The 23,880-nt window shown below is 46.9% G+C and overlaps 1 protein-coding gene across 1 annotated transcript; it reads right to left on the reverse strand.

Moving 5' to 3' along the window:
* Positions 1-1,595: 1,595 nt before the first annotated feature.
* TMEM183A (transmembrane protein 183A) lies at positions 1,596-21,106 on the reverse strand. The gene is made up of 8 exons (XM_074977406.1): positions 20,938-21,106; positions 20,216-20,305; positions 15,565-15,720; positions 8,617-8,776; positions 7,712-7,892; positions 3,941-4,021; positions 3,053-3,208; positions 1,596-2,291 (listed from the first exon to the last, which is right to left on the reverse strand). Exons 1-8 carry the CDS (start codon positions 21,050-21,052, stop codon positions 2,106-2,108), a joined length of 1,125 nt encoding a protein of 374 aa, XP_074833507.1. The 5' UTR covers positions 21,053-21,106; the 3' UTR covers positions 1,596-2,105.
* Positions 21,107-23,880: the final 2,774 nt, after the last annotated feature.

Genomic DNA, 23,880 nt, shown 5'->3' on the forward strand with positions numbered 1-23,880 from the left:
GGAGTACTTCAGAAGATCCTTTGGGAACATCTCAGAGCATGGTCACATGGTAACATACGTCAGCATTAATGCACTTCTGGGACACCGCCTGGCTCCGCAACCACATTTTTAGGTAGCTACCAGAAGCCCCTCTCAGCAGCACCATCCCAGTGACCCCCTAGCCCCTGGCAATACAAGCGGGAACGTACCTGAAGTGTGTGTCTCTTGTTTACTCTGGTGTGCTCTCCCACTGCACTTCAAGGCTTGGCTGTGTGTGGCTGTCATCTGGGCTGCTGAACAGTTCCTGCCTGCTCGCTGGGGGCTGGGAGCCCAGAGTCCATCCTTGGCTGCAGAGATCCTTGTCCAAATTCCCCCTTTCCCCCTGTCAATCTGGACTGTGCTGTGACTCTCCGGTACAGGTATTCACAGGGCTCTTTGGTTACGCCATGGGCTGTGCCCCAAATATTGAGTCCAGCATGTGGGGAGGATGCAGCCTCAGTACACTTGTTTGCTTGCTAAACCCTGTGGTATGACTGACAAAGCTCCTTTACCTTAGCCCCACACTGGTCTGGATCTCGCTTATAACCCTGTACTTGCAGGGAACGTGAAATTGGTTCATAAGTGTCCCTGTTCCTCCGTTTCCCATGTAGCTGGGAAAAAAATGACTCCTCCCCACCACACAGTCAGGTCAAATGGCTCTGCATGACTCCAAGCAGAAGCCCTTTGGGAGCGATAGCCACCCTGTGAAGGCTTATCTGCCAAAGCCACGAGGGCAGAGAAAGCCAGCAGATGTAGTACATGGATATCATGCAACTGAGTGAGGAGGGGCAGGAAATGGCTTTGGAAATTCACAGAGGGATTGAGGGGTGAGCAGTTTCTGTTCACCGGGGGAAGAAAGCAGCAGAGCTCATGACCTGGGGAAATGCTCTTTTGAATTCCTGGGGCTTGCAGGCTAAAGGGGCATCTTTGAGCCACCTCACAAAAAGGCAGCAGAGCTCGCAGCACTGATCAGAGCAACTACCTACCTGGGCATGATGGGAAGCCTCCCTGGAGGCCAATAAAGTCAGCAAGACCTGTGCTGGGTTCACAAACAGTCGGGGATGGGGGCAGGAGAGGAGGTCAGCACAAGTTGCTTGTGGAGGTGGAGTAATTATTTCGAGGGAGAAGCCCTCTTATTTCAAATTACCCTGGCTGGCTCCATGAACGCTTTAGGGTTTGTGGAGTTATTTATTTTTGGGGGGTAGGGGTGCGGGGGAACAACATGGACAAATCTTCATACCACCACGTAGAGCCATTCGGGCTGGGAAAGAAATGGGCTTATCTTTCCCAGGTAGTTAATCTGTCCACTGGGAACTGGATACTTCCTTCTTTCTGCTAATAGCTTTCCCAGTCACTGGCTCCAAACTCTATCAGCAGACAATCTTACTCCTCTAATGGCAGAGGTCTGAGCGCTTGCTTGTATTTAGGTCCCTCCTGCTACAAGAGCCTCTCCCATTATGTATGTGTTAGATCTTCTTTCTTAAAGAGTGCATCAGACATGAATTTTTAAAGTGTTTCCTTGCCTTATGGACACACACATTTAAATGCTGGCTTTAAAGGCAATCTCTTTACTTGATCATTTATGCCTTTATTTTGCTCATGCAGATCAGATAGTGAAGCATGATTAGAGATTGTCACAGCTGTTCCATTGGCTGCATCAGGACAGTACTGCTGCATTTAAGTTTGCTCATGCTACAATAAGACAAACACTGATTTCGTTGACACTTGGTCTATGAAAATCAGTCTGACCAAACACACCAGATTGGGACACAGGCATTCTGCTTCCTTCAGGCAATAGAACACAGGACAACTTTTGTTAACACCAAAAGGGTTTTAAATCAACAGTTCCATGGTGCTCCTTTCAAATCATAACATGAACTGTACATAAAAATGTGTTTATAAATCATTTCCATTGTACACTAGATTCTGCTCATTACTGGCTGGCAATTATATTACACAGACTGGCATTCCAGCTTCACTCATCTGGAAGGAGATTAGAGAACTTGAGGAAATAAAAGCAGGATTTCCCAGTTCCTAGACGTTTTCTTCTGCCCGACAAAGCTGCTCCCAGCTGCGGCAGGGGCACGCTACGCTTTCAGAGAAAACGGGTACTGAGGATGCCACCAATCCAAGAGGCGCACACTGTGCACAGGATCCAGGACAACTTGTATTCCTTGCTCAAGTCGGGGCTTCTTGCCATTCTGAACTGGAGAGTCCTGGAACACCAGCCTCACTCTGTGATGTCTCATGTCAGTGCTCACGTTTATTGTGAACTGTGGGGAAGACCATGAGCAATTGCCTTAATAGACTTCCAAGTAATTCTTCCAGAAAATGCCTAATTTCCCTTCAACTACTATCTACTGTTGTGAATGCTGATCCTCCATTCTTACTGGACAAACATTCTCCTTGTGGCACTTTACCTTTCAACTTTGCATTTTAGAACGCCTTCTTTTTTTTTTTTTTATTTTCCCAACTGAGGAAACAGCTCATAAAGCACAGCAGGCTCCACAAAGTATGCTGGTACCAGAACGGTATCATCAAACTCTGAAATATCAACCAACTCTTTTCCAAAGGTAAAATCAGTGTTACCCAGAGTTTTGATCTCACAGCAGTGCAAAGAATGTTGACACTCTTCTCCTATTCCTCCTTAGCATTTATAACCATAAGTTATCTAAGACAGTCTGGAGGCTGCTGACTAAGACTCCTAGGCAATATGATGATACAAAGCATCATCATCACTTCCTTCTGGAATGGAGCACGTTTCATTGAACAGAGCTGTCAAACACTCCCTTCTCGCTGGGCCTTCAGAGTCAGGACCATGAGTGTTAACCAGCCGTGAGAGAGTTTTGTGACTTGCAACAACTAAACAGAAGAGATCTTTGAGCGATGGCCCCAATGCACTAGGAAAATGCATATTGCTTAGGCTTGTGGTGCAGCAAGATTTACAGACAAGCAGTAATGACCAGACCATTTTCTCAGCACATTTCTATGGTGTTTATGTGCAGTGTTAACTAGCAGATTACTAAACACTTACCAAGGTAATTATCATACCCATGACTACTGGCAGGAAGATGAAGTTGAGGGTGGTGATTTGCAGCAGACAGCAGTCCTGGTCAGGGTTTGTGTGAACGTCCTCATACTGAACAGGTGGCTGAAGTCCTTTGCAATGGTTACTCTTAAATCTGGGAGGCTTGAGACAGAGAGGGAAAGACAGGTTCATTCAACTAAGCTAAGGAAAAGAACCATCCTAGTGTAGCTGCAGATCCCTGCCTAACACCCAGCTGTGCAAGCACAAAGGTTTCATGGCCAGTGAAAACCCCAGGGCAGGGAGTTTGCAAGACTGTCTCTCTGAAGACAGATTTCAGGTGCCCTAGAAAGGGTGCTCTGTATTATATGTGTATCCAGAGTCTGTTTAAAGAGGGTTTTGCAATGATTACTGTCATCTCCTGATAAAAAGGTTGGTTTTGTTAGCTTCAGAACAAATTTCCAGGTGAAGAGAGAGACATTAATGCAAAATATTTCACACATGGGTCTCCTACATCAAAATGGCCTGCTTTTCAGACGAGCTGAGTCACCACAAACTTCCCACTACTGGTATTTGGAGTAGCAGACATTCAGCACCTTGGGCTGTGGAAGGCAATCAGGATGTAGGCACCAAACTTTAGACACCCGAGACTGAAACCACTGGCCTGTTTTGAAGCAGTAAGAACTGTCTCCTGCTCTGGTTTTCCTGTTCAGCAGCTCCACAAGTGCCTTACTTGACCACATTTGCATTGGGCAGTATGTATTTCTTTTACCATGAGAGTGGATTTCCATTGATATACTGCACCCAGTAACAGTAACTCCAGAAGAAAAATCATTATGCTTCAGCACCCTAATGCCCTGGCCCTGACATGCAGTGGCAAGCGGTTAGCTTTCATACCTGCTTTCTGAACTTGAAATTAAATTCCCACATTGGTTCTCGTCTGTTCCCTTCAATCTTCCTGCACCAGAAGAGCAAACACTGACACATGAACAAAACAAAACAGTAGGTTATGAGCCTGCCAGAGTTAATTATCTTTTTTTAAAATTAATTTCAGCACAGGCTAAGAGATCAAACTACAAGGGGACAGCCGAAGAGATGGCACCCGTCTGCATACGTTCGGGTATGCCTGGTCTTTTCTATCTGCCAGTTAGAAGATGGCAAACTCGCTACCGCAACGGTGAGACAGCACTTGGGCTCTGGCCAGACAAGCAGCCTGCCCCCTGCTCCCCTCGCCCATTCCATTTAGACAAGGAAAGCAGAACGGACTCTGCCCCTCAACGCACAACATGGAGCAGTCAAATGAAACTGGTAACTTCTCAGTCACTGTATCCGGTCAGCTCACACTCCATAGAGGGCAGGAGTGAGGGAGAGCAAACAGCAGACCACAAGAAAGTGGGAGGAGAAAACACAGAGAGGGGAGAGGCAAACGTTCAAAGCAAATGGACAGAGCTGACAAGGCTGAGGGCAGGGGTGGGGGAGAGCTTCAGTACTGATATGTGCTTCTGTAGCACCCACAGGTCCTACTGCTGTCCAGTAGGGCAATATGCTAGTATTTCCAAAGCCACAAAGCAAACCTTTGGCAGCGCAGTTCCACTGATGGCCCAAGACCACTGTTTCTCTTCCAAAGAAGGATGAATACATGGGATCCACTGCCTCACTGCCTCTATGCCAGCAGCGACCACAGTATGGCTCTTCTGGCAAACCTATCTCAGGTGCTCTATAGAGTAATCTGTGACTGTGTCACCTTTGTACAGCTTTACAACCTGTGGGATTGATTCTACGTCCCAGCATGCAGTGCTCCAGGAAGCAGGAGAGTCTTGCAGAGCTACAAAAGCAATGAGAAGTCCTGTGGTACCTTATAGACTAACAGATTTTTTGGAGCATAAGCTTTCATGGGCAAAGACCCGCTTGGTCAGACGCATGAGTGGGTCTTTACTCATGAAAGCTCAGGCTCCAAAAACCCTGCTAGTCTGTAAGACACCACAGGACTTCTCATTGTTTTTGCAGATACATACTAACACAGCTACCCCTGATACTTGGCAGACCTACTGTATTAACGTGAAGGGGAGGTTAAATAGATCCCAACATCTATAAGCTGTCCATGACTGGAAGTTGCAGTCATCTGACAGCCATTCAGTAGTCAATAAGGAGCCTGGCAACTCTAAGCCAATTGCCAGAGAGTAATTGTCCACATCACAAAAGATACCTGCCAACACAACTGGCTTTCAGCCGACCCGTTGGGGAGAGGAACCCATATGACCACTCTTGGCACCAAGCCTGGGTCACACCTACCAAGTGGCTGTGCAGTGATACAACCTTTCACCTCACTTCTGAATCCTAGTTACAGGCAGAAGTCCTCGAAGGATCTCTGCAGCAGTGAATCCCCTAGAGGTGAAGCACAAAGATGAAGGGCAGTTGAGCTCATGAGCGTGGGACAAATGGGTTCCCTGACCAAGCAGAAGCGGCAGCAAACGGTACTGACTGCCCCCTGAATCGTGCTTAGCAAGGGGGCATGCAGGAGGTATTTCTGGGCTTAATGCCTTTAGCAGTTGAGTTGGTTGTTCACCTTCTGAATATATCTATGCTGCAGTTGGAGATGCTGTTCCCAGGGTGGGCAGACTTAATGCGCTTGCTCGAATCGGGATAGCATGCTGAAAATAGCAGCACGGCTGTGGTGACTGCTTCGGCTACCTACCTACCACCTCTGTTGGGTTTACGCTCAGGCGGTTAGCCCCTCCCAACACGTGATGACACAGCCTGGCAGCTATTTTGAGCATGCTCCGTTGGTCACAGACAGGACGCGTACGTCTCAAGACCAAGAACCAGTGCATGCCCTCACAGACACAGCTTCATCTAACAGCTCCTGGGATCCTGGCAAGTAGTTAAGCACGAAACGGTAAGTACCTCCTAAAGGGCAGAGGATGTCATCCACGTGTTAGCCGTCCTGCCCTTCAGACGTGCACCGTGTGGCCTGCTGCTCCACCCAAAATAATGGCAGTGTCTTTAAAAGGCAAACACTTCTGCTGACACCACAACAGCTCCAGTGTCCCACACAAGCTACACTAAGGAAAGAAAAAAGGAAATTAAAGAGGAAAAGCTGGATTCAGTCTCATAGGGGTCTGAGTCTCCCTTTGCCGCATGCACAGGTTACGCGAGCCTCTCCCATCCGTGTTAATAGACCCCTAAGGATCTAACCAAAACCCAGGAAAGCAAGCAATCACAGAGGAAACGTAAGGTCCCACTCGATGTACGCTGCTGCCCCTACGCACCACAGCACATGGGACAGAAAGGGCACAGTCTGGAGTCCTGGCACACTGAAGCACAGTGGCACCAGACATACAAGGACGTTTGCCCGCTTTGATGGGTTGAAGTTAGACCTCTACTGCTATGCTAACAAAAGCTTATCGTCATTTAATTTCCTTTTTTTTTTAAATTAACGGTAGTAAAAAAGTATTACACGCAAGGCACCTTTATTAACGGTCAGCATGGTAGAAACACCAGCAGTGGGCACCAAAGCCGTTATGATGTGAACGAAAACCAGACACTGACCCTTTGTGTTGTGTGGGGCCTACTATCAGACCAAAAGACGGATGGGGACAAAGGACATAACAGGTGGTTACTGGAACTGCAGGTTTTCTCCTTCTTTTTAAGAAAGGCATTGTCTGAATTTGATATTCAGGGAAGCACTAATATTTCAGGGAACAAAGAGATGCCAAGGACTTGTGGCCATAAGCTGCAAACGCAGCTTAACCCTGTCCTGTGGCACGATCTGCCTGTTGCTACTGGCTAGTCTCAGCCTGATCTCATGCTAGCAGTGTCTTCCCATGGGGAGGGACTGAAGCAGCAGGGACGTCACAGAGCAAAGAAAGGGATCTGTTGTATTTTGCATAGAGCCTAGGCCATAAAGTGTCTATCCAAACCCCCTCTCTTTGAGCCTGAAAACCAAGCTGGCTTGCCACGTGTCAGCCAATAGCAAGTTAAAGCCAGGCTAAAAACAGAGAGAATGAGGAGTTAATGCTAAACAGCAACCAAAGAGGGCCAGATACACAAGTGTTACAGGTAATGACTGCAGTGTGATTTTGTCTGACGACAGCACAAAATACCACCCCCCCCCAGCCCCTCTGCACAGAGCAGGCACTGGCTTCTCACGTGAGCTCCCACTTCACTACACTTCCCCCTTCACAGAAACTCAAGGCAACGGTCTCCAGGAGCACAGTGTGAAAGGACAGTCAGTAGCCCTCGTGAAGCTCTCCCACTGCCCCAGAAAATACATTCCAAAATACAGCAGTGCAAGTAGTAGACAAAAATGCCTAACTAGCTCAGACTTCTTCTGCAGTTTGGGTTGTGCATAGGAGGGAAGGGGGCAATTGTGGATCACGTCAGTGACAGGCTTTTAATCAATGTAAAATGACGGTTTCCTAATTTGTATTACTAACAAGCTTAGGAGCCCTAATAATAGACTAGGTCTCCATTGTACTAGGGGCTGCACAAGCACAGGTAACTGATACCCGTCAGACTCTTCCTATGTACATCACTGACCCAGGGCATGTATTTCACCAGAGCCCATGTGAATCAGAATTCTATCTCGGAAAGGAACCAACAAGAAAAACAGAGAGCGTGTATCAGCTGAATACAGTTTACGTCACTTCTCCAAACGCTGCCACTTACTTTGGAATTCTTTAAAGTGCTAGGGGTAGTCTCTGGCATAGCTGGATTCCTGGAGACACGAGAAGCAAAAGGTTCATACATGTGGTATAATGAACGGATGACACATGCTCGGAGGCAGTGCAGCCTTTCCATCGATTCTGGCCGTAAACGGAGAGGCAGGTATGCATCCAGAGTGTAGTGTCTAAAGGAAATAGGGACAAACCCAATAGCCCATGAAAAGCCATACTTATACTGGATTTCAGGTAATCTCAGGGAGCTACAAAGTAAATATTAAAGAAGGTAATTCATCAAATGGGTCCACTGTTTCTATACCATAAGTCCTGTACCTTGTTAATTTATGGGCAGAGCATCACAACCCTAATGCCCGAGACCATCACTCAAAAAATTATCCCTTCAAATGAGGCAATGCCATTATTTTTTTGGAGGCATTTTGAGAGAACTTTGCCGGGAAGATGCAATCTTGTGGGCACAGTATTCTTTGGTGTGTTTAGACCCTGACGAATTAGATTTCTCTCCATTTTTAAATCTTGGATTAGACATACAGGAACATCAAAAATCAGTGGCTATTTTCAGACTGTGAAACAGACTGGCTAAGAAGCAGATCTCTTAAGAAATACTTATGTTCTCTAGCCAGCCACATTTTATAGAAACAGCCCAAGAGAGGAGAGAAGATGCTCATCCTTGTCAGTTATAGAATGACAAAGATTTCAGAGGTCAAATAGCGGGACACAAGATGAAACCACATTCATAAAAAATTATGTCCCCATGTTTAGGATGACCCACCCATTCAGGAGATAAGAGCCCTATTGATAGCTCTGCTGCAAATTCTGGTCAGACGCCACTGGAGACACTCACAACAATCACAACAACTGAAGAGGATATTGACAAAGTCTTTGTGATAGTACCTTCTGTAGAGTCTGGTCCAAAAGGCAGCAGTGCAAGTGACAGTCCAGGCTTTCTTGCAAATCAGAGAAAATTTCACTGTGTCTTCTGGACGTATGTAGGAGGCCAGCAAGAGCCAGATGTCAATGGGATAATCCTCTCCAGTAGCCTCATCGGGGTTTTCTAAGCGTAATGAACAAACATCAGTGTAACTGAGCTCTTGCATTATAAACTTGAAGACAAGCAAATAGGGCTGGATTGACTCTTTTCTGTCTGGCACTGTTCTGCAAAAGCTCTGTGACCTGCCAGTTGCATTCGTTAGCAAGCCGCATGAACCCACACACTGAAAATCACTGGCTGAAGGAGGTGGCTGTGGGACACCACATATGCCACACTAGCCAGATGGGCTCAGTCCATATGTTTTCATTACAACTACTAGCTCAACCCCAGTAGTTCAATCAGGAATAAATTTAAGGCTAGAGGCACCTGAACTCCAAGATATTGCCACCCCATGGGGACTTCTGTTCCCTTTGTATCAGTTCTTCACTTTTAAGAGGCATCAGAGAAGCATTACGGAGCACTGGTATCTGTTACACCAAACTTCACACAACCCTAACCACCCCAAAAGACTTGGAAACAAGTGCTTGAGGATGGACCATTTTCACAGCCTAAGGCCGGGTATAGACTCTATACCACGGACTTATACTGATAAAACTACATTGTTAAAGGATATGAAAAATCCACCCCGACTGATGCACTTACACCGGTCTAAGCCCGGGCAGAGGCAGCACTAATTGCCGGGAGAGCTCCTGCTGTCAACACAGACTCACAGACATGGAGTACCTATGCCAAGAGAAGCTCTTGCATCGGCATCTTCCCTAACGTGCTACAGCAGCGCAGCTGCATCACTGTAGCCTTTTAAGGGCAGACCTTCCCCGCAGTGCTTCAGAAGACCATCAGGGTTTCACTATCAGCATAAACTAAACATAAAAAGAGTATTTATCACAGGGCCCAGTTCTGCTTTCCCTTTCTGGCAGTCGTCATCTCTGGTGCGATCCACCTCTAAAGAGTGCTTTGTTTTACTGACATTTCAGCTACAACTACCAGGACAGCACACACTTATAGAAAGCTTTTCTACTCTATAACAACCCACTTCAACTCACACAGCCCTCTCATAGCTGTTCCATTGGACCTAATGTTTCACAGACTTGTTACTTCCTAAAAAGGTGTTTCAAATGCACCTATAAACTTAGGGATGTAAAATCCTGTTTAATTAGTTAAACTACTGGTTAAACACTGGGTTTAACCTGCTCGTGATTAAAGGGGTGGGGGCCTGGGGAGGCCATTGCACCCCAGCTGGACTCTGCTCCTGCCAGGCTGGAGTAACCCCCACCCCTCTCAGCACTCCTGAACTGGGCTGCTGCAAACAGGGGTTGCTCCAGCCATGTTAGAGTACTCCCTCTCTCCACCTCCCCAATGACAGCACAACAAGCAGGGGTGCTCCAGTCCAGCCAGGGCAGCCCCCTTCCGCAGCAGCCCCAGGAGCTGCATGGTGGTGGGGGTGAGGAGGAGAAGAGATGCACTACAGCCCCTGTCCGCTGCAGTAGCCTTTTTGCAGGTCCGAGTATGTTCTTCACTTCAGTTTATTCAACCAGTTCAGATAAATAATGAGCTCATTCAAAGTTGTGACCCTTGCTGGCAGCCAGAAGTTTGTCTTCTTTTTCCCCACTATGAACAAAAACTAGATGAGAGAGGGTATGATCTGCTAGCTCTAAAATCCTGAAGGACGTGGTAGCCAGAAACACTTTAATTCACTAACTATTCAATACTTCCCTTCTGTAATAAATGAGCTTTAAATGTAAAATGTTTTGATAATGTTTCCATCCATCATCCAGTATATTAGAAAGGAATCAGTCACCGTATTCCTCCATGAACAATATAAGATTAAGTCAGTTAAAAACATACGTTAAACTATATAATTGTTAAAATAAATATGTATAGATATAGTGAATCTTCCCAGTCAAAAAAAAAAAGAGATGACAAATTTAGCATAAAGGCTAGACTAGTTGCAAATGAACCTGTTTGAATGTTTATCATCTAGGAGCCATGAGCCTTTCTTTAGAAAAATCAAGTACAAATGCAAAACACAATTTAAAACACTGATTTAAAAAAAAATCAAGGCTTCCCACTTGTTGATTTATACCAATTTAAATCACCAATTTTAAACTTGATTTAAATCAATCCGAGAACTGTATGGGACCCAAAGATTTCAAACTTGATCAGTGGCTAGTTCTCATGGAGGGACCGAGACTGGGGAGGAATGACACTCTTTTGAGATTAAAACTTATGTCTGAAAATCCAGGTGCTCTTGGATCTTCCACTGACTTATGTCACTTTGGTTTTGGAATGTTTATGCTTCTTCATGATGGTAAAAGAAGATGGTAAATCACTCCACTTTTTTACCTTAGAAGTGCAGGTCCTCTGTCAGATAGAAGAGTGGTTCCCAACCTTTTTCGTAACATGGCACACTTCAATGAGACAATTCCATGGCACACCCACTTTTTTCAGCTAAATCAGTTATGTTGCTGCCTGAGCCCCAGTGGCCCTTTATTCTCTCTCCCCCCACCAACCACCCTGGCTCTGCAAAGAGCTGCAGGGAGGGGAAATTGATGAAATTTCATGGCACACTTGAACAGTTCTTGCGGCACACCAGTTGAAAACCACCGGCTAAAACACTGACCATGTCTACACTACAAAAATAACTCCGAAGTTGCTTACTTCAAAGTAACAGACTTCGAAGTTTAACTTTGAAGTAGGGTGTATGTAAATACTCAACTTCGAAGTCGGACACTACTCCATTCCTGGGAATGGAGTAAGGACTTCGAAGTTGGGCTACCTTACTCTGAAGTTAATTTCGAAGTAAGGGAAAATGCGTGTAGACTCACTGCAGGCTACTTTGAAGTAGTGCCTACCTTCCAAGGTAGTTCCTAGTGTATACGCACCCTGAGTCACAGTCTTTAAGCTGTTTACCTTCACTCACCCCGGTGATATACGTAGGTGCTACTATTCCCAGTGTTAAGGCTGTGAAAGCGGTACGGTTTTTTGGTTCAAAAGTTGCAGTCACACTTTGTTAAAGTGACTATGACCTGTTTGGAACATTGACAGGAACGTTTTCCTAGGCATTCAGCCCACCTTCCAAAGCAGGGCAGCAGCACAGAACTGCACTGCTTGGCTTCGAAAGGCAGCCATAACGAGGAGCAGCCAAGCCATATCCGAGTGGCCGTGTGACCTGGTGCATGGGCAGCAATGCCATTCAAATTTGCAGCTACTATAAAAATAATGTGGTTTCTGCAACAAGCCCACAGCACAGGATTTTCTTACAGCCTTACTCATTGTGCAGAGGACTGCATCAGAGAGAGACTCAAAAGTGACATGCTCATGCTCACTTGCGCAAAGGTTTCACAAGTCCTGTGGCACTGCTCTCACCATTGGGCCCCTCCTTGGCTGCGTCTACACGTGCACGCTACTTCGAAGTAGCGGCACCAACTTCGAAATAGCGCCCGTCACGTCTACACGCGTCGGGCGCTATTTTGAAGTTAACTTCGACGTTAGGCGGCGAGACGTCGAAGCCGCTAACCTCATGAGGAGATAGGAATAGCGCCCTACTTCGACGTTCAACGTCGAAGTAGGGACAGTGTAGACGATCCGCGTCCCGCAACGTCGAAATTGCTGGGTCCTCGATGGCGGCCATCAGCTGGGGGGTTGAGAGATGCTCTCTCTCCAGCCCCTGCGGGGCTCTATGGTCACTGTGGGCAGCAGCCCTTAGCCCAGGGCTTCTGGCTGCTTCTGCGGCAGCTGGGGATCTATGCTGCAGGCACAGGGTCTGCAACCAGTTGTCAGCTTTGTGTATCTTGTGTTGTTTAGTGCAACTGTGTCTGGGAGGGGCCCTTTAAGGGAGCGGCTTGCTGTTGAGTCCGCCCTGTGACCCTGTCTGCAGCTGTGCCTGGCATCCCTATTTCGATGTGTGCTACTTTGAAGTGTAGACGTTCCCTCGCTGTGCCTATTTCGATGTTGGGCTGAGCAACGTCGAAGTTGAACATCGACGTTGCCGGCCCTGGAGGACGTGTAGACGTTATTCATCGAAATAGCCTATTTCGATGTCGCAACATCGAAATAAGCTATTTCGATGTTGGCTGCACATGTAGACGTAGCCCTTGTCTCCTGGAAACTCTCCAGGCCTCAGTTTGATATGCAAAGCGGAGGCTGGTTTCTTTTCTCATCCGACTATTATGAAGCTCCATTCATTGTTATTTGCAAAGTGCTTTGAAGTTCTCAGATGCAAAGGGCCACATAAGTCAACTTCTTTAAAATTATGCTACTTCACATACTTGCAGTTTTCTTCTCATGTACATGCAATTAAATTCTGTTTGTCTTTCGGCCAGGATATTACTCTTTGTACTGTGATGTTACATAATCCTGTACCCACTGCACTGGCACCATGTAGCTTGTTTACCTTGTGGTGAACCTTACTCTGCTGAATCACAGCTTCACCCAAAGTGACTGTTTAAAAAATATTCCAAGGTGCTCTTTTCTCCTTATTGGCTCAGCAGACCTAAAAAAGGCACACCAGCATCTTTTTACAATCCACCAGCTCCACAAACACAGCCTAGGAACTGAGAATCAAGCTGGGTTCTTCCAAGCTCATGCATCATTGCCATCAATAAGGGTTACACAGAGCAAATGCTGCTCTCAGTTATAGAGGGGCAATTGGGTGTCTTCCGTGAGGTTGCACAGATTTAACTAAAATCGTACTGGGAAGACAATAAGATTGAATCTGATAATCAAACTTAGCTAATAACTCTGCTGAACAAAGAAACTGAGTTATGTTAATTCTGTAAGGCTAACAGCAACTAAAAATCTTTCAATGTTAACGTTAGGAGCAAATCAACTGCACTGATTCCAACACACTGGGCCTACCCTCATGGAAAGTACTGTCAGTTTACAGTAATTTTTCTGACTATAATGGAACTTTCAAGTTCCAACATCTTGGTTAATGGCTAATTAATCTCACCACAATGCCCATTTATAGAACTTCAATCATTGCTTAAACTGCTAAATGTAAAACAGCAGCAAAAGTTGCAGAGTTAATGTAACTAATGACATCCCATTCTTTTGCATTTCTTGAATGCTTTCATGTTTGCAACAGGATGGGTGATGTCCAGATAGAAAAGAAATTGGGTTTGTGCTGTTATATTAGCAGTACACAGCCTAGGCTTCTCAATTTGCTGGAATACTTCTCAGCACCAACAGAACATCCCAAGAGATATTAGAATGAAAGCAATGCAAGTGACAAGGGTGGCAATTTTTAGCTCGATTATTTAACTAGGTTTTTAACAGACAATTAACTCACATTTCCCAAATGGTTATTTAGAATGTGTCTTTCACGCAGAGCTTAAACTGAGGGCTGTCAGTGTACTCCCTACTGTTCTCTAGTCAATCAAGGAATCCTCCCACAAGGACAGCGGTAACACCTGGTATTTTATACAAACTATTCAGCAACAGGGCCAGATGAATACCCAGAAATCAGCTACTCCAAGATAGGCCCAACAAGCCAAGAACAGAACACCACTGGTCATTACCTACAGCCCCCAACACAAACCACTGCAACACATCATTAACGACCTACATCCTATCCTTAATCAGGATGCCGCACTCCAGAAGGTCCTAGGTGACAGGTCAGTTCTGTCCTACAGACAATGTCCCAACCTTATGAAGATTCTCACCAACAATCACAGTCTATACCGCAGGAACACCAGTCCTAGAACTTTTCCTTGCAACAAAGCTCATTTCCAGCTTTGTCCACATATCTATTGAGATACCATTACTGGACCTAACCAGGTTATTCACAGAATCACAGGTACATTCTCATGTTCCTCAACTAACATCATATATGCCATCATGTGCCAACAATGCCCAGATGTTTTGTATATTGGACAGATTTCAGACTCTCTTAGACAAAGAATTAATGGGCACAAAACAGACATAAAAACAATCCTGATCCACAAACTGGTCAGCCAGCATTTTAATGGAGTGGGCCATTCTGTTAATGACCTGAAGGTTTGCATCCTACTGAAGAGGAATTTTCACAACAGACTGGAAAGAGAGGCCACAGAATGCTCTTTTATATTCAAATTCAACACATTAACATGTGGTTTGAACCAGGATGGGAATTTTTTAGGTCATTATAGGAGCTCTTTTGCATACTTGGCTTAATCTAATTCTTGACTCCCCCCCACCTTCTGCCCCTCTACTCTCTGATTTGCTCACCTTGATAATATTTTTCTGATTTGTCAACCCTGATTACTATTTTTGGTTCTCTGTGCCTTATGTTGAGTCTGTTCTGGTATGGCTATGGTCTGAAGAAGTGGGTCTTTCCCGTCAAAGTTCACCTAATAAATTATTTTGTTAGTCTTTAAAGGGCTACTGGACTGCTTTTTTATTCAGCAACTGCCATCTGTTACCCCCCGCTCCTTTTTTTTTTTTTTTTTAAAAAAGGGAGCATGGTCTCCTCAAACCTCCAAGTAATAAATGAGGAACAATGTTTCTGCAGATCTCCTTTAATGTTACACAACTGTAGGATTTTATAGAGTACTTTGGGACGTTTGTATCTACAGCACAAATGGAATCAATTAGGCCTGATTCAATTAACTGCAGCAATCTGCCTTCAATAGGAAAGAAGAGATGACAGTTAACTCAGGTTGTGGAACCAAATATGCTACCTAGCAAAGCACGATCGTTGGCATTCCTTTGGTTAAGCTTTTACGCAAACACACCCAAACAAACACACTTCACTAAACTCTGTTAAGAGACACATTGCTAATCCATAAATGCCAATTAATACCTTGGCAAATTCAGGAGGCAATTCCAGCAAGGACCCTGCAGAACTTACTGTGTGAATGACAGAGTCATACCTTTGTGCCTTTTGCTCTTCTTTTTTCGAGTGGCAGTTCTCTCGTTGGTGCTTTCCTTGGCATCCATTTCATCGCTACTGTCACAGGATTCCCCAGTCACTGAGAGCACTTCCTCAGGAGGAACGCGCGAGGCTTCTAAGCCACACAGAGATTTCACTAGAAACATAAGAAACACAATACAAAGTGTTTTTAGTAACAGAGAGGTAGCTGCATTAGTCTGTATCCTAACAAAACAAAAAAAGCAGTTCTGTGGCACTTCAGAGACTAATGAAGTAATTTATTAGGTGATGAGCTTTCATGGGGTGGACCCACTTCTTCAGATCTGGAGATAGTGCTGCACTGGAAATGGCGTGCCAGTTTTACAACACAGAGATCCAAAAAAAATAAAATAAAATAAAAATAAAAACTGACGAGTCAGACACATAGGAGAGAAAGGGGATTCAGACTAACGCAGCTACTTCTCTGTTACTTTTTACAAAGGGGACAATGGAATTCCCTCCACACAGGCAAGATAAAAAGAGGACGTTTGGGTTCTTTCATCTGCTGTCTTTATACTGCTTTGGAGATTGCCTGAGGCACTCTAAGGAGAAACAGAAAGTTTTACAGTTTACTGTAGACTTGAAGCTTTCATCTGATAGGGAGCGGTCTCACAAGCAAATAGATTCTTTCGATGGTGGGGAGACAGAAATAGCAATGAATCTTCTCTTTTGTTTGATTTGTTACATCACTCCGATCTGCCTGTTCTTATCTATAATCACTTAAATCCAGCATCTGGATGAAGTGACCAGCATCTGATGAAGTGAGTCTGTGCTCACGAGAGCTCATGCTCAAAACTTTTCTGTTAGCTATAAGATGCCATAGGACCCTTCGTTGCACTTAAATCCTCTTTTACTTTATAGAACCTTTTGTTTATGATCAAGCCCAGTGTAAACTGTTATCACTGCACATATCTCCCTTTCATTGATACATGATAATGAACCCTCCCCGAGATGGATTTATTTGAGATTCTGAGCCCTTCTGGGGATTGATTTCCTGGATGCTGTGCCCTAGAACTGCATCCACCCAAAGCTGTGGTTAAACAGTGTCTATATGGCTCTGCAGAGGGGCGATAACCATGCCTTTGCTGGGACAGACCAGAAGATCTGGCTCAGCAGTACAGGGTGGTGAGGAACCCAAGAGAGCTGGAAGGTGGGTGTCAATGGGTCTTCTGTGACCACACCCTGTCACAGACATAAAATTGCTCAGGACAGTCCAAAGCAGGCTGCAAAGAGCTTCAGAAGCATCTCACAAAAGCGGATGAACGGGCAACACAATGACAGATGAAATTCAATGTTGATAAATGCAAAGTAATGCACACTGAAAAACATAATCCCAACTACACATACAAAATGATGGGTTCTAAATTAGTTACCACCAGTCGAGAGAGATTTTGAAAACATTGTGCACAGTTCTCTGAAAACATGTACTTAATGTGCAGGAGTGGTCAAAAAGCCAGCAGAATGTTGGGAATCATTAAGAAAGTGATAGATAAGATGAAAATATACTGTGCCTCTGTAAATCCATGTCATGCCCACATCTTGAATTCTGCATGTAGATGTGGTCACCTCATCTCTAAAAAGATACACTGGTTGGGATTGAAAAAGGACGACAAGAATAGTCAGGGGGATGGAGCTGCTTCCACATGAGGAGAGATAAATAATAAGACTTGGACTTTTCAGTTTGTAACAGAGAAAACTAAGAGGGACGGAGGAGGGATATGACTGAAGTCTGTAAAATCATGACAAGTATAGAGAAAGATAAGGAAGAACTGTTTACTCTTTCTTATAAGAAGGGGGGGGGGTCACCAAATGAAATTAGTAGGTAACAGCTTTAAAACAAAAACAAAAAAAGGAAGCGTTGCTTCACACAACTCACAGTCAGTGCCAGAGTATATCGTGAAAAGCAAGATTACAAAAGGCTTCAAAAAGGGCTAGATAAATCCATGGAGGACAGTCCATCAATGACTATTAGCCAAGATAGGCAGGGATGGTGACTCCTAGCTGGTTTGTCAAAAAATGGGAATGGATGGCAGGGGATGGATTGCTTGATGATTACCTGTGCTGCTCATTCCCTCTGGTGTACCTGGCCCTGGCCGCTGGTGAAAGACAGGGAACTGAACAAGATGGACCTGCAGTCTGACCCTGTACAGCCATTCTTGTGTAAATGAAAGCAAGCAACTTTTTTTCCCAATTTATTTTGTACATTGGCCAACCCTTTGGAGGCAGCCAGTGTCAGGGTTTTCCCTGCAGAGGAGGAAATTATACTGTGGATCTTTCACAGCAACTGTGAAGGGGAAAAAAAGCTTGCTCTCTCTTTCTCTCCATATATAAAGATATATGTGACCGCAGGGACTTTGGGACAAGGATTCGGTAAAGCACAAATGAACTACATAGAACTTTCCTTTAAAAGTGGAAATTCCCATTTAATGCCCCCATCCTGTCAGCTTTCACAGTTTTGCTATAACCTGTATTGTAATGTTCCTGCATTTGTTTATTTTGGTATTTATTCCATGTTTCTCAGGGCTTGTCTGCATGGGGAAACTTTTGCAACATTACTGCATTAAAAACGCTCTCATGGGGAGTGAGCAACATTTTTACTTCCGGCCCCAATTTTCGTCCTAGAAATTACCAGTCCCCCACCAATCCCACTTCCAGCTTGTTTAATGTAACCCAAAACAACTAAAATTTCAGCTATGTTCATAGGAAAAAGAAAAGGCTTTGGCACATGTAAGAAAATAAAGTCTATAGAATGTAAAAACTTTATTAATCGGTATGTAATGTGAATACACATTCATAAAAACAGTAAGATTTCAACATTTTTAATGAAATGAGTGGTCCTGAGACCCTGCAGCTTATTGTGCTGTGTCTCCCTCACAACCTTTCATGCCTTCCATGGGACTCACCCCCCACTTTGCGCATTCCTTAGTTACAGAATAAAAGTGTGTTTTTCTAATTTAGCTTATGCCACACTGAAAGTGCATAAATACAGGGGTATAATTATATTGGCAAATTTCCCCATGTGGACAAGCTCTTAGTTTTTGTTATTAGTGTCAATATATCATTTGTCTTTCTGTATGTGTGATCATTTACATTTCAGATGGGAAGTTAGCTCAGATGGCTTTCATCGCCCTGAGCAGCTGAAAACCTAAGAGCAGATGTTGACAGCACAGACTATTGATTTCAACAGCCCTCTGAGAAACTGCTAGCTAGACAGATTGTGCAAAAAAAAGACACCAGTGACATCCTCAAAGGGGTGACACACATCCCCGAGACCTGAGCAAGGAATTTCAGCAGCTTTAAACACCCTCCCCGAAGAGCTTTTTCACTAAGAAAATAGTTGTTGGTATTTTGTTTGTTTGTTTTTCATAAACTGGCAAAACATTAGAGCTTTCTTAATAGAGTATTCTCAGCTTTAGTGAAGAGAAAAGCAGAGTTCTCGCCACACCAGACACGAGATCATAGAATCCTAGGACTGGAAAGGACCTCAGGAGGTCATCTAGTCCAGCCCCCTCCCTAAATCAGGACCAACCCCCCACCAAGTCATCCCAGCCAGGACCTCATCAAGCCAGGACCTAAAAACCTCTAGGGATGGAGAACCTACCACCTCTCTAGGCAACGCATTCCAGTGCTTCACCACCCTCCTGGTGAAGTAGTTTTTCCTAATATCCAATCTACACCTCCCTCTAATTAACTTCAGACCATTGCTCCTTCTTCTGTCATCTGACACCCCTGAATCATAGAACACTAGAACTGGAAGGGGTCTCAAAAGCTCATTGAATTCAGTCCCCTGGATATTCCTTCTTGTCTAAAGCGGTTTATACTAGGGAAATAAGTTGCTTTCAGATACGCAATTTTAGCTACAGCAATTGCGTAGTTAGAATCAACATATCTGAAATCGACTTACCTGTCTGCCCCAGCTAAGAAAGGTCGACGGGAGCATCATGGGTAGCTCTGTAGATCCAGATAAGCATACGGGTAGATCTAGGTGTTACTTCCAACCCTGAGATGCATAGTTAGATACAGTGTGGCATCAAAAGAAAAATTGTTCCACTGCCCTAGCTATGACTTCTCAGAGGTGGATTACCAATATCAGCAGGAGAACCCCGCCCTTTATGCGGTGGCACAACTGTAGAGCTCGAGTATAGACTGCCAGCTGTGTGGGCAGGAACTGTCTATTTTGTACATACAGCGATTGGCACAATGGAGTCCATGGGTAGGCCTCCTTGGGCTTACCACAAGAGAAATAATACAATACGCAGGACAGACTGACCAAAGAAGCTCTGCTCCCATTTAGGCACCAAAATCAGTTCTAGATTTTCAAAGAATCATAGAACAGCAGAGTTGGAAGAGACTTAAAAAAGCCATTGAGTCCAGCCCCCTGCTCTAAGCAGGGCCAAACCCACTAGATCAGCCCAGCCAGGGCTTTGTCAAGGCGAGACTTAAACACCTCCAGGGATGGAGACTCCACTACTTCCTGGGTAGACCATGCCAATGCTTCACCACCCTCCTAGTGACCTGCAGGTGTCAACCGCACAAGGCACTTGACTGGCCAGCAGGAGCCAGAGGAGGGAGCAGCGTGCAGACTGGGTGGCAGGATCTCTGGACAGACTCACCTTCCTGCTGCACTGCATTGGCCACAGCTTTTTTCATGCGTCCAGACTTAACAATGGCAGGATCAGAGTTGGCGTAATCCGCCACAGTCACTAGCAGAGCGAGAGAGAAGAGAGATCAGGGCGTGGGCGAAAGCTGCAGGGCAACTCTGATGAAGGGGCTTCTACCACCATGAGGGGAAAGTGGCCAGAGGCTGGTCGTGAGGAAGGAGATGTGACTGCGGGGCAGGATAAGGGAGAGACTCAGCAGGCGCTGGGGAGTGACCTGGGAGGGATAATGTCACTGTGGCAACTGGGGGTTAGCGGGGTGGCAGGCAGGACCACAGGAGGGCAGCGGAGGTGACCCAGGGGCTGGCGAGACGGGAGACCTGACCTGGGGGTGCAGGCAGGACGGGCAGAGCAGCAGGCAGGGCAGGGGCTGGGGAGCGAGCGGGGGCCTGGCGAAGGGGGAGATCTGACCGGGCCGGGCAGGACTGGGAGAGCCACACTCGGGGGAGATGGGGATGACGGGGCAGGGAGGCTGCAGTCAGGGCGGGCCCGGGGTCGATCCGGGGAGTGGCAGCCAGGGGCAGCGGAGGGCCAGGCCGGGGGGCAGCACTCAATGGGAACCAGGGCCGTTGCCAGGGCGACCCGGGGCGGCATTCGGGAGCGGGGGGCCGTTGCCAGGGCGACCCGTGGCCGCAGTCGGGGCCGGGGGGGCGTTGCCAGGGCGACCCGGGCCTCACCCCGCTCGGAGCAGACGTCATCGGCCCGGAACTTGAGACGCTTGCGGGCCCCTCTCCTGCGCATGTCGGCGGCGCGGGGCGCGGGGCCGGCTGCGGGACGGCTGCTCGGGGCCATGTCCCGTGCGCGCGGGGAGCGGGGCCGCGCGCACCACCCAGCGCCGGTCTCCTCGGGCCGGCCCCATCTCGCGAGAGCGCGGGCGGGCGCGGGCATGACGCCATTCCGCTTCTCTGACGTCATCATACCGCGCGGTGCAGGGGGGCGTTTTTTGCTGCCTCCCGAGAGGCCACGTGTCTGGTCTCGGCGGCGCCCAGCGGCTCCCTCCTCCCCCCACCTCTCCAGTCCGCCTCGGCCCCCGCCCCGCGAGCGCGTGCGGCGGGGGGGTCACAGCCCCTGGGGGGGCAGCGCCCCTCGGGAGCCGGGCCGGAGGGAGCTTGGGGGGTATTTCTAAGGCTCGAATTCCCCCTTGCAAACACCCGCCTTTTCCCCCTGCCTGCGGTGCTCTCCCCGCAGCGCCCAAGGGCGCCGTACGCAGCATCCGCTGGAAGGGGGCCCCGAGTTACCGGGGGCTGTTATGAAATGTAGCCGCCTTGTGGGGTGGGGGGCGGTAAAGCGCCTCTGCTACCCAACGCGGTGGCGTTTATGTGCAGAAAGGGAAACCGCACAGAGACCCGCAGGTTGGTGAAACAGAGATCCAAAGGTCTCGTGCCAAGAGTAGAGCCCCAGCCAGCTGCGGGGGAGCTTTTCAAAGACACCAGAGTAGAGGCCCAACTTAAATGTAGACCTAAATTAAAACGCAGTAAGTAAACCTTGCAGGGCAGAAGATGAAGCCCACACAATTTGGCTTTGCAGTCACCTTATAGCGTGGGGTCCAGGGAAATTGCTGGGCTTTCTGCCCTGTGTCTGGCCCCTGCTTTTCATCCACTGGTGCGGCACTGGTGAGCCATGGAATTTTTATAGGAAGTTGGGTGGGCCTCAGAGAGAAAAAGGTTGAAAACTCCAATCTAGGTCTGGAGTTTACTTCTGCAGTGCAGTGGACTAGACAAGATACTCTATCAAGGCCACTTCCAGTCCTAGGGCTACAACTACCAGATGCCTTAGTTGTGGCATAGTCATATTGCTGAATAGTAATAGAGAGGAAGCCATGCTAGTCTATACACTATCAAAACAAAAAGCAGTCAAGTAGCACCTTAAAGACTAGCAAAATAGTTTATTGGGTGAGCTTTCGTGGGACAGACCAACTTCTTCACCCTGGTCTGAAGAAGTGGGTCTGTCCCATGAAAGCTCACCCAATAAACTATTTTGCTATTCTTTAAAGTGCCACTTGACTGCTTTTTGTTTTGATAGTCATTTTGCTGTGACGCTACTAGTCCAGATGCTCTAAGACCGGGTAGAGAGTTCTCCTGTTGACTTAATCCACCCCAACAAGCACCAAAACTCTGTTGGTGAGAGCAGCTGTCCTTCTGACATAGCACTGTCTAGTGGTCAGTGTAACTAACATGAGGCAGGGGGGTGGCTTAGTCACACCCCTGGCTGATGTAAATTCTAGCACCCTAAACTATAGCATAGCCATAGCCCGAGTTCTGTGGTTTACTACTATGATAGAAGAAGAGCCCTGTTTGTTGCTGTAGCGTCTCCATTACTGCAGTGCCTCAGTTGTGTTTCAAGTGTGGACATTGCCTTAGACTGGTTAAAGTTTGCACACCAAACAGTTTAAAATACTAGTAAACTATCTCTTGTTTTAGGAGTGAGTTAATGCTGGGAACTTTAGTGGGGAGATCAGGTAAATGATGCCACCTTGTGGTGAGCAAATTATTAAAACAAGTTGACTGGCGCAGATAAAAATGTTAGGGATAATACTGTGTTTTCAGAAGGATCCAAGCAACTTGAGCCCACTGGCTTTCAGAGATACTTATGCTCCTACGTGCCTAAGGGTCTGTCTGCACTAGGATTAAGTCAAATTTAGTGAGGTCCACTTTTTAGTACCTAATTTTGTGAAGCTGAGGGTGCATGTCCCCACTGTCACATGAAGTCAATGGCATGCATCTCTAGTACGGTGAGCAGCTTTGACTTTGCCAGCAATACTGTGCATACCTAACCCACAGTTCCTGCTGCCCTCTTGCATTTTGGGCTAAGCTCCTGGTATCTGGGGCTAGGGCTACACTATTGTGGCTGATGGCCTGGTCCTCTGCTGGTGGCAGCCGGAAGTGCTTCCCTTCTGGGTTCAAGGGGGGAGCACTGGGGGGAGGATGTTTGAAACAAACCAGCAGGCTCCACGCCCCCTTTAGTAAGTGAAGAGCACAGTCTTGGCGGTCACTCGATAACGAGTAAGATGACATGACGCCCTCCTATTTGTGAGTTGACTGATGGCTGATCTGGAGCCGCAGGTCTTATCACAGAAGAGGCAGGTGTCAGCAGCTGTTGGAGGGGTGTGGGGGCAGTTTTTGGCGCTCTTTTCTTTTTCTCCGCCTCTCCTCATCTGCGCTGCGGTGGGACCTCTCCAATTGTGTGTCCCCTGCATGGATTGCTGCTCTCCACTGGGGATGGTCTTGGGCAAGGTTCTCCCAAGTGTTGACACCAACGCTACACTTTCTCGTGTGCTTTCAGCATGTCCTTACATCACATCTGCTGGAGCCGGGAAAAGCCCTTCCCATCAGCCCCTTCAATGGCTCCCATCTGCCCTTGGTGCTGCAGACTGGCTGTGCCATAGGACCCCTCTGGGCTCCCTGCTTCCTCCTTTTGGAACAGATAGGAACTAAGCTTCTTGCATGGAGGGGCAAGACACAAGCTCCCCCTTAGGCTGGCGGGGAGGTCCCTGCCCCACTGCGGCCCTTGCAAAGGGTAGGTAGGTGACAATTTCCACCCTGGACTTTGTCTGGCCCTGGGCCTCCAGCTGCCATACTGCACAGCCGCTGCCAGGGAAGCGGGGAGGGCCGGGAAATCGG

This window comes from Carettochelys insculpta, chromosome 26 (genome assembly GCF_033958435.1).
Source record: "Carettochelys insculpta isolate YL-2023 chromosome 26, ASM3395843v1, whole genome shotgun sequence".
In the NCBI taxonomy this organism is placed as follows: domain Eukaryota; kingdom Metazoa; phylum Chordata; order Testudines; family Carettochelyidae; genus Carettochelys; species Carettochelys insculpta.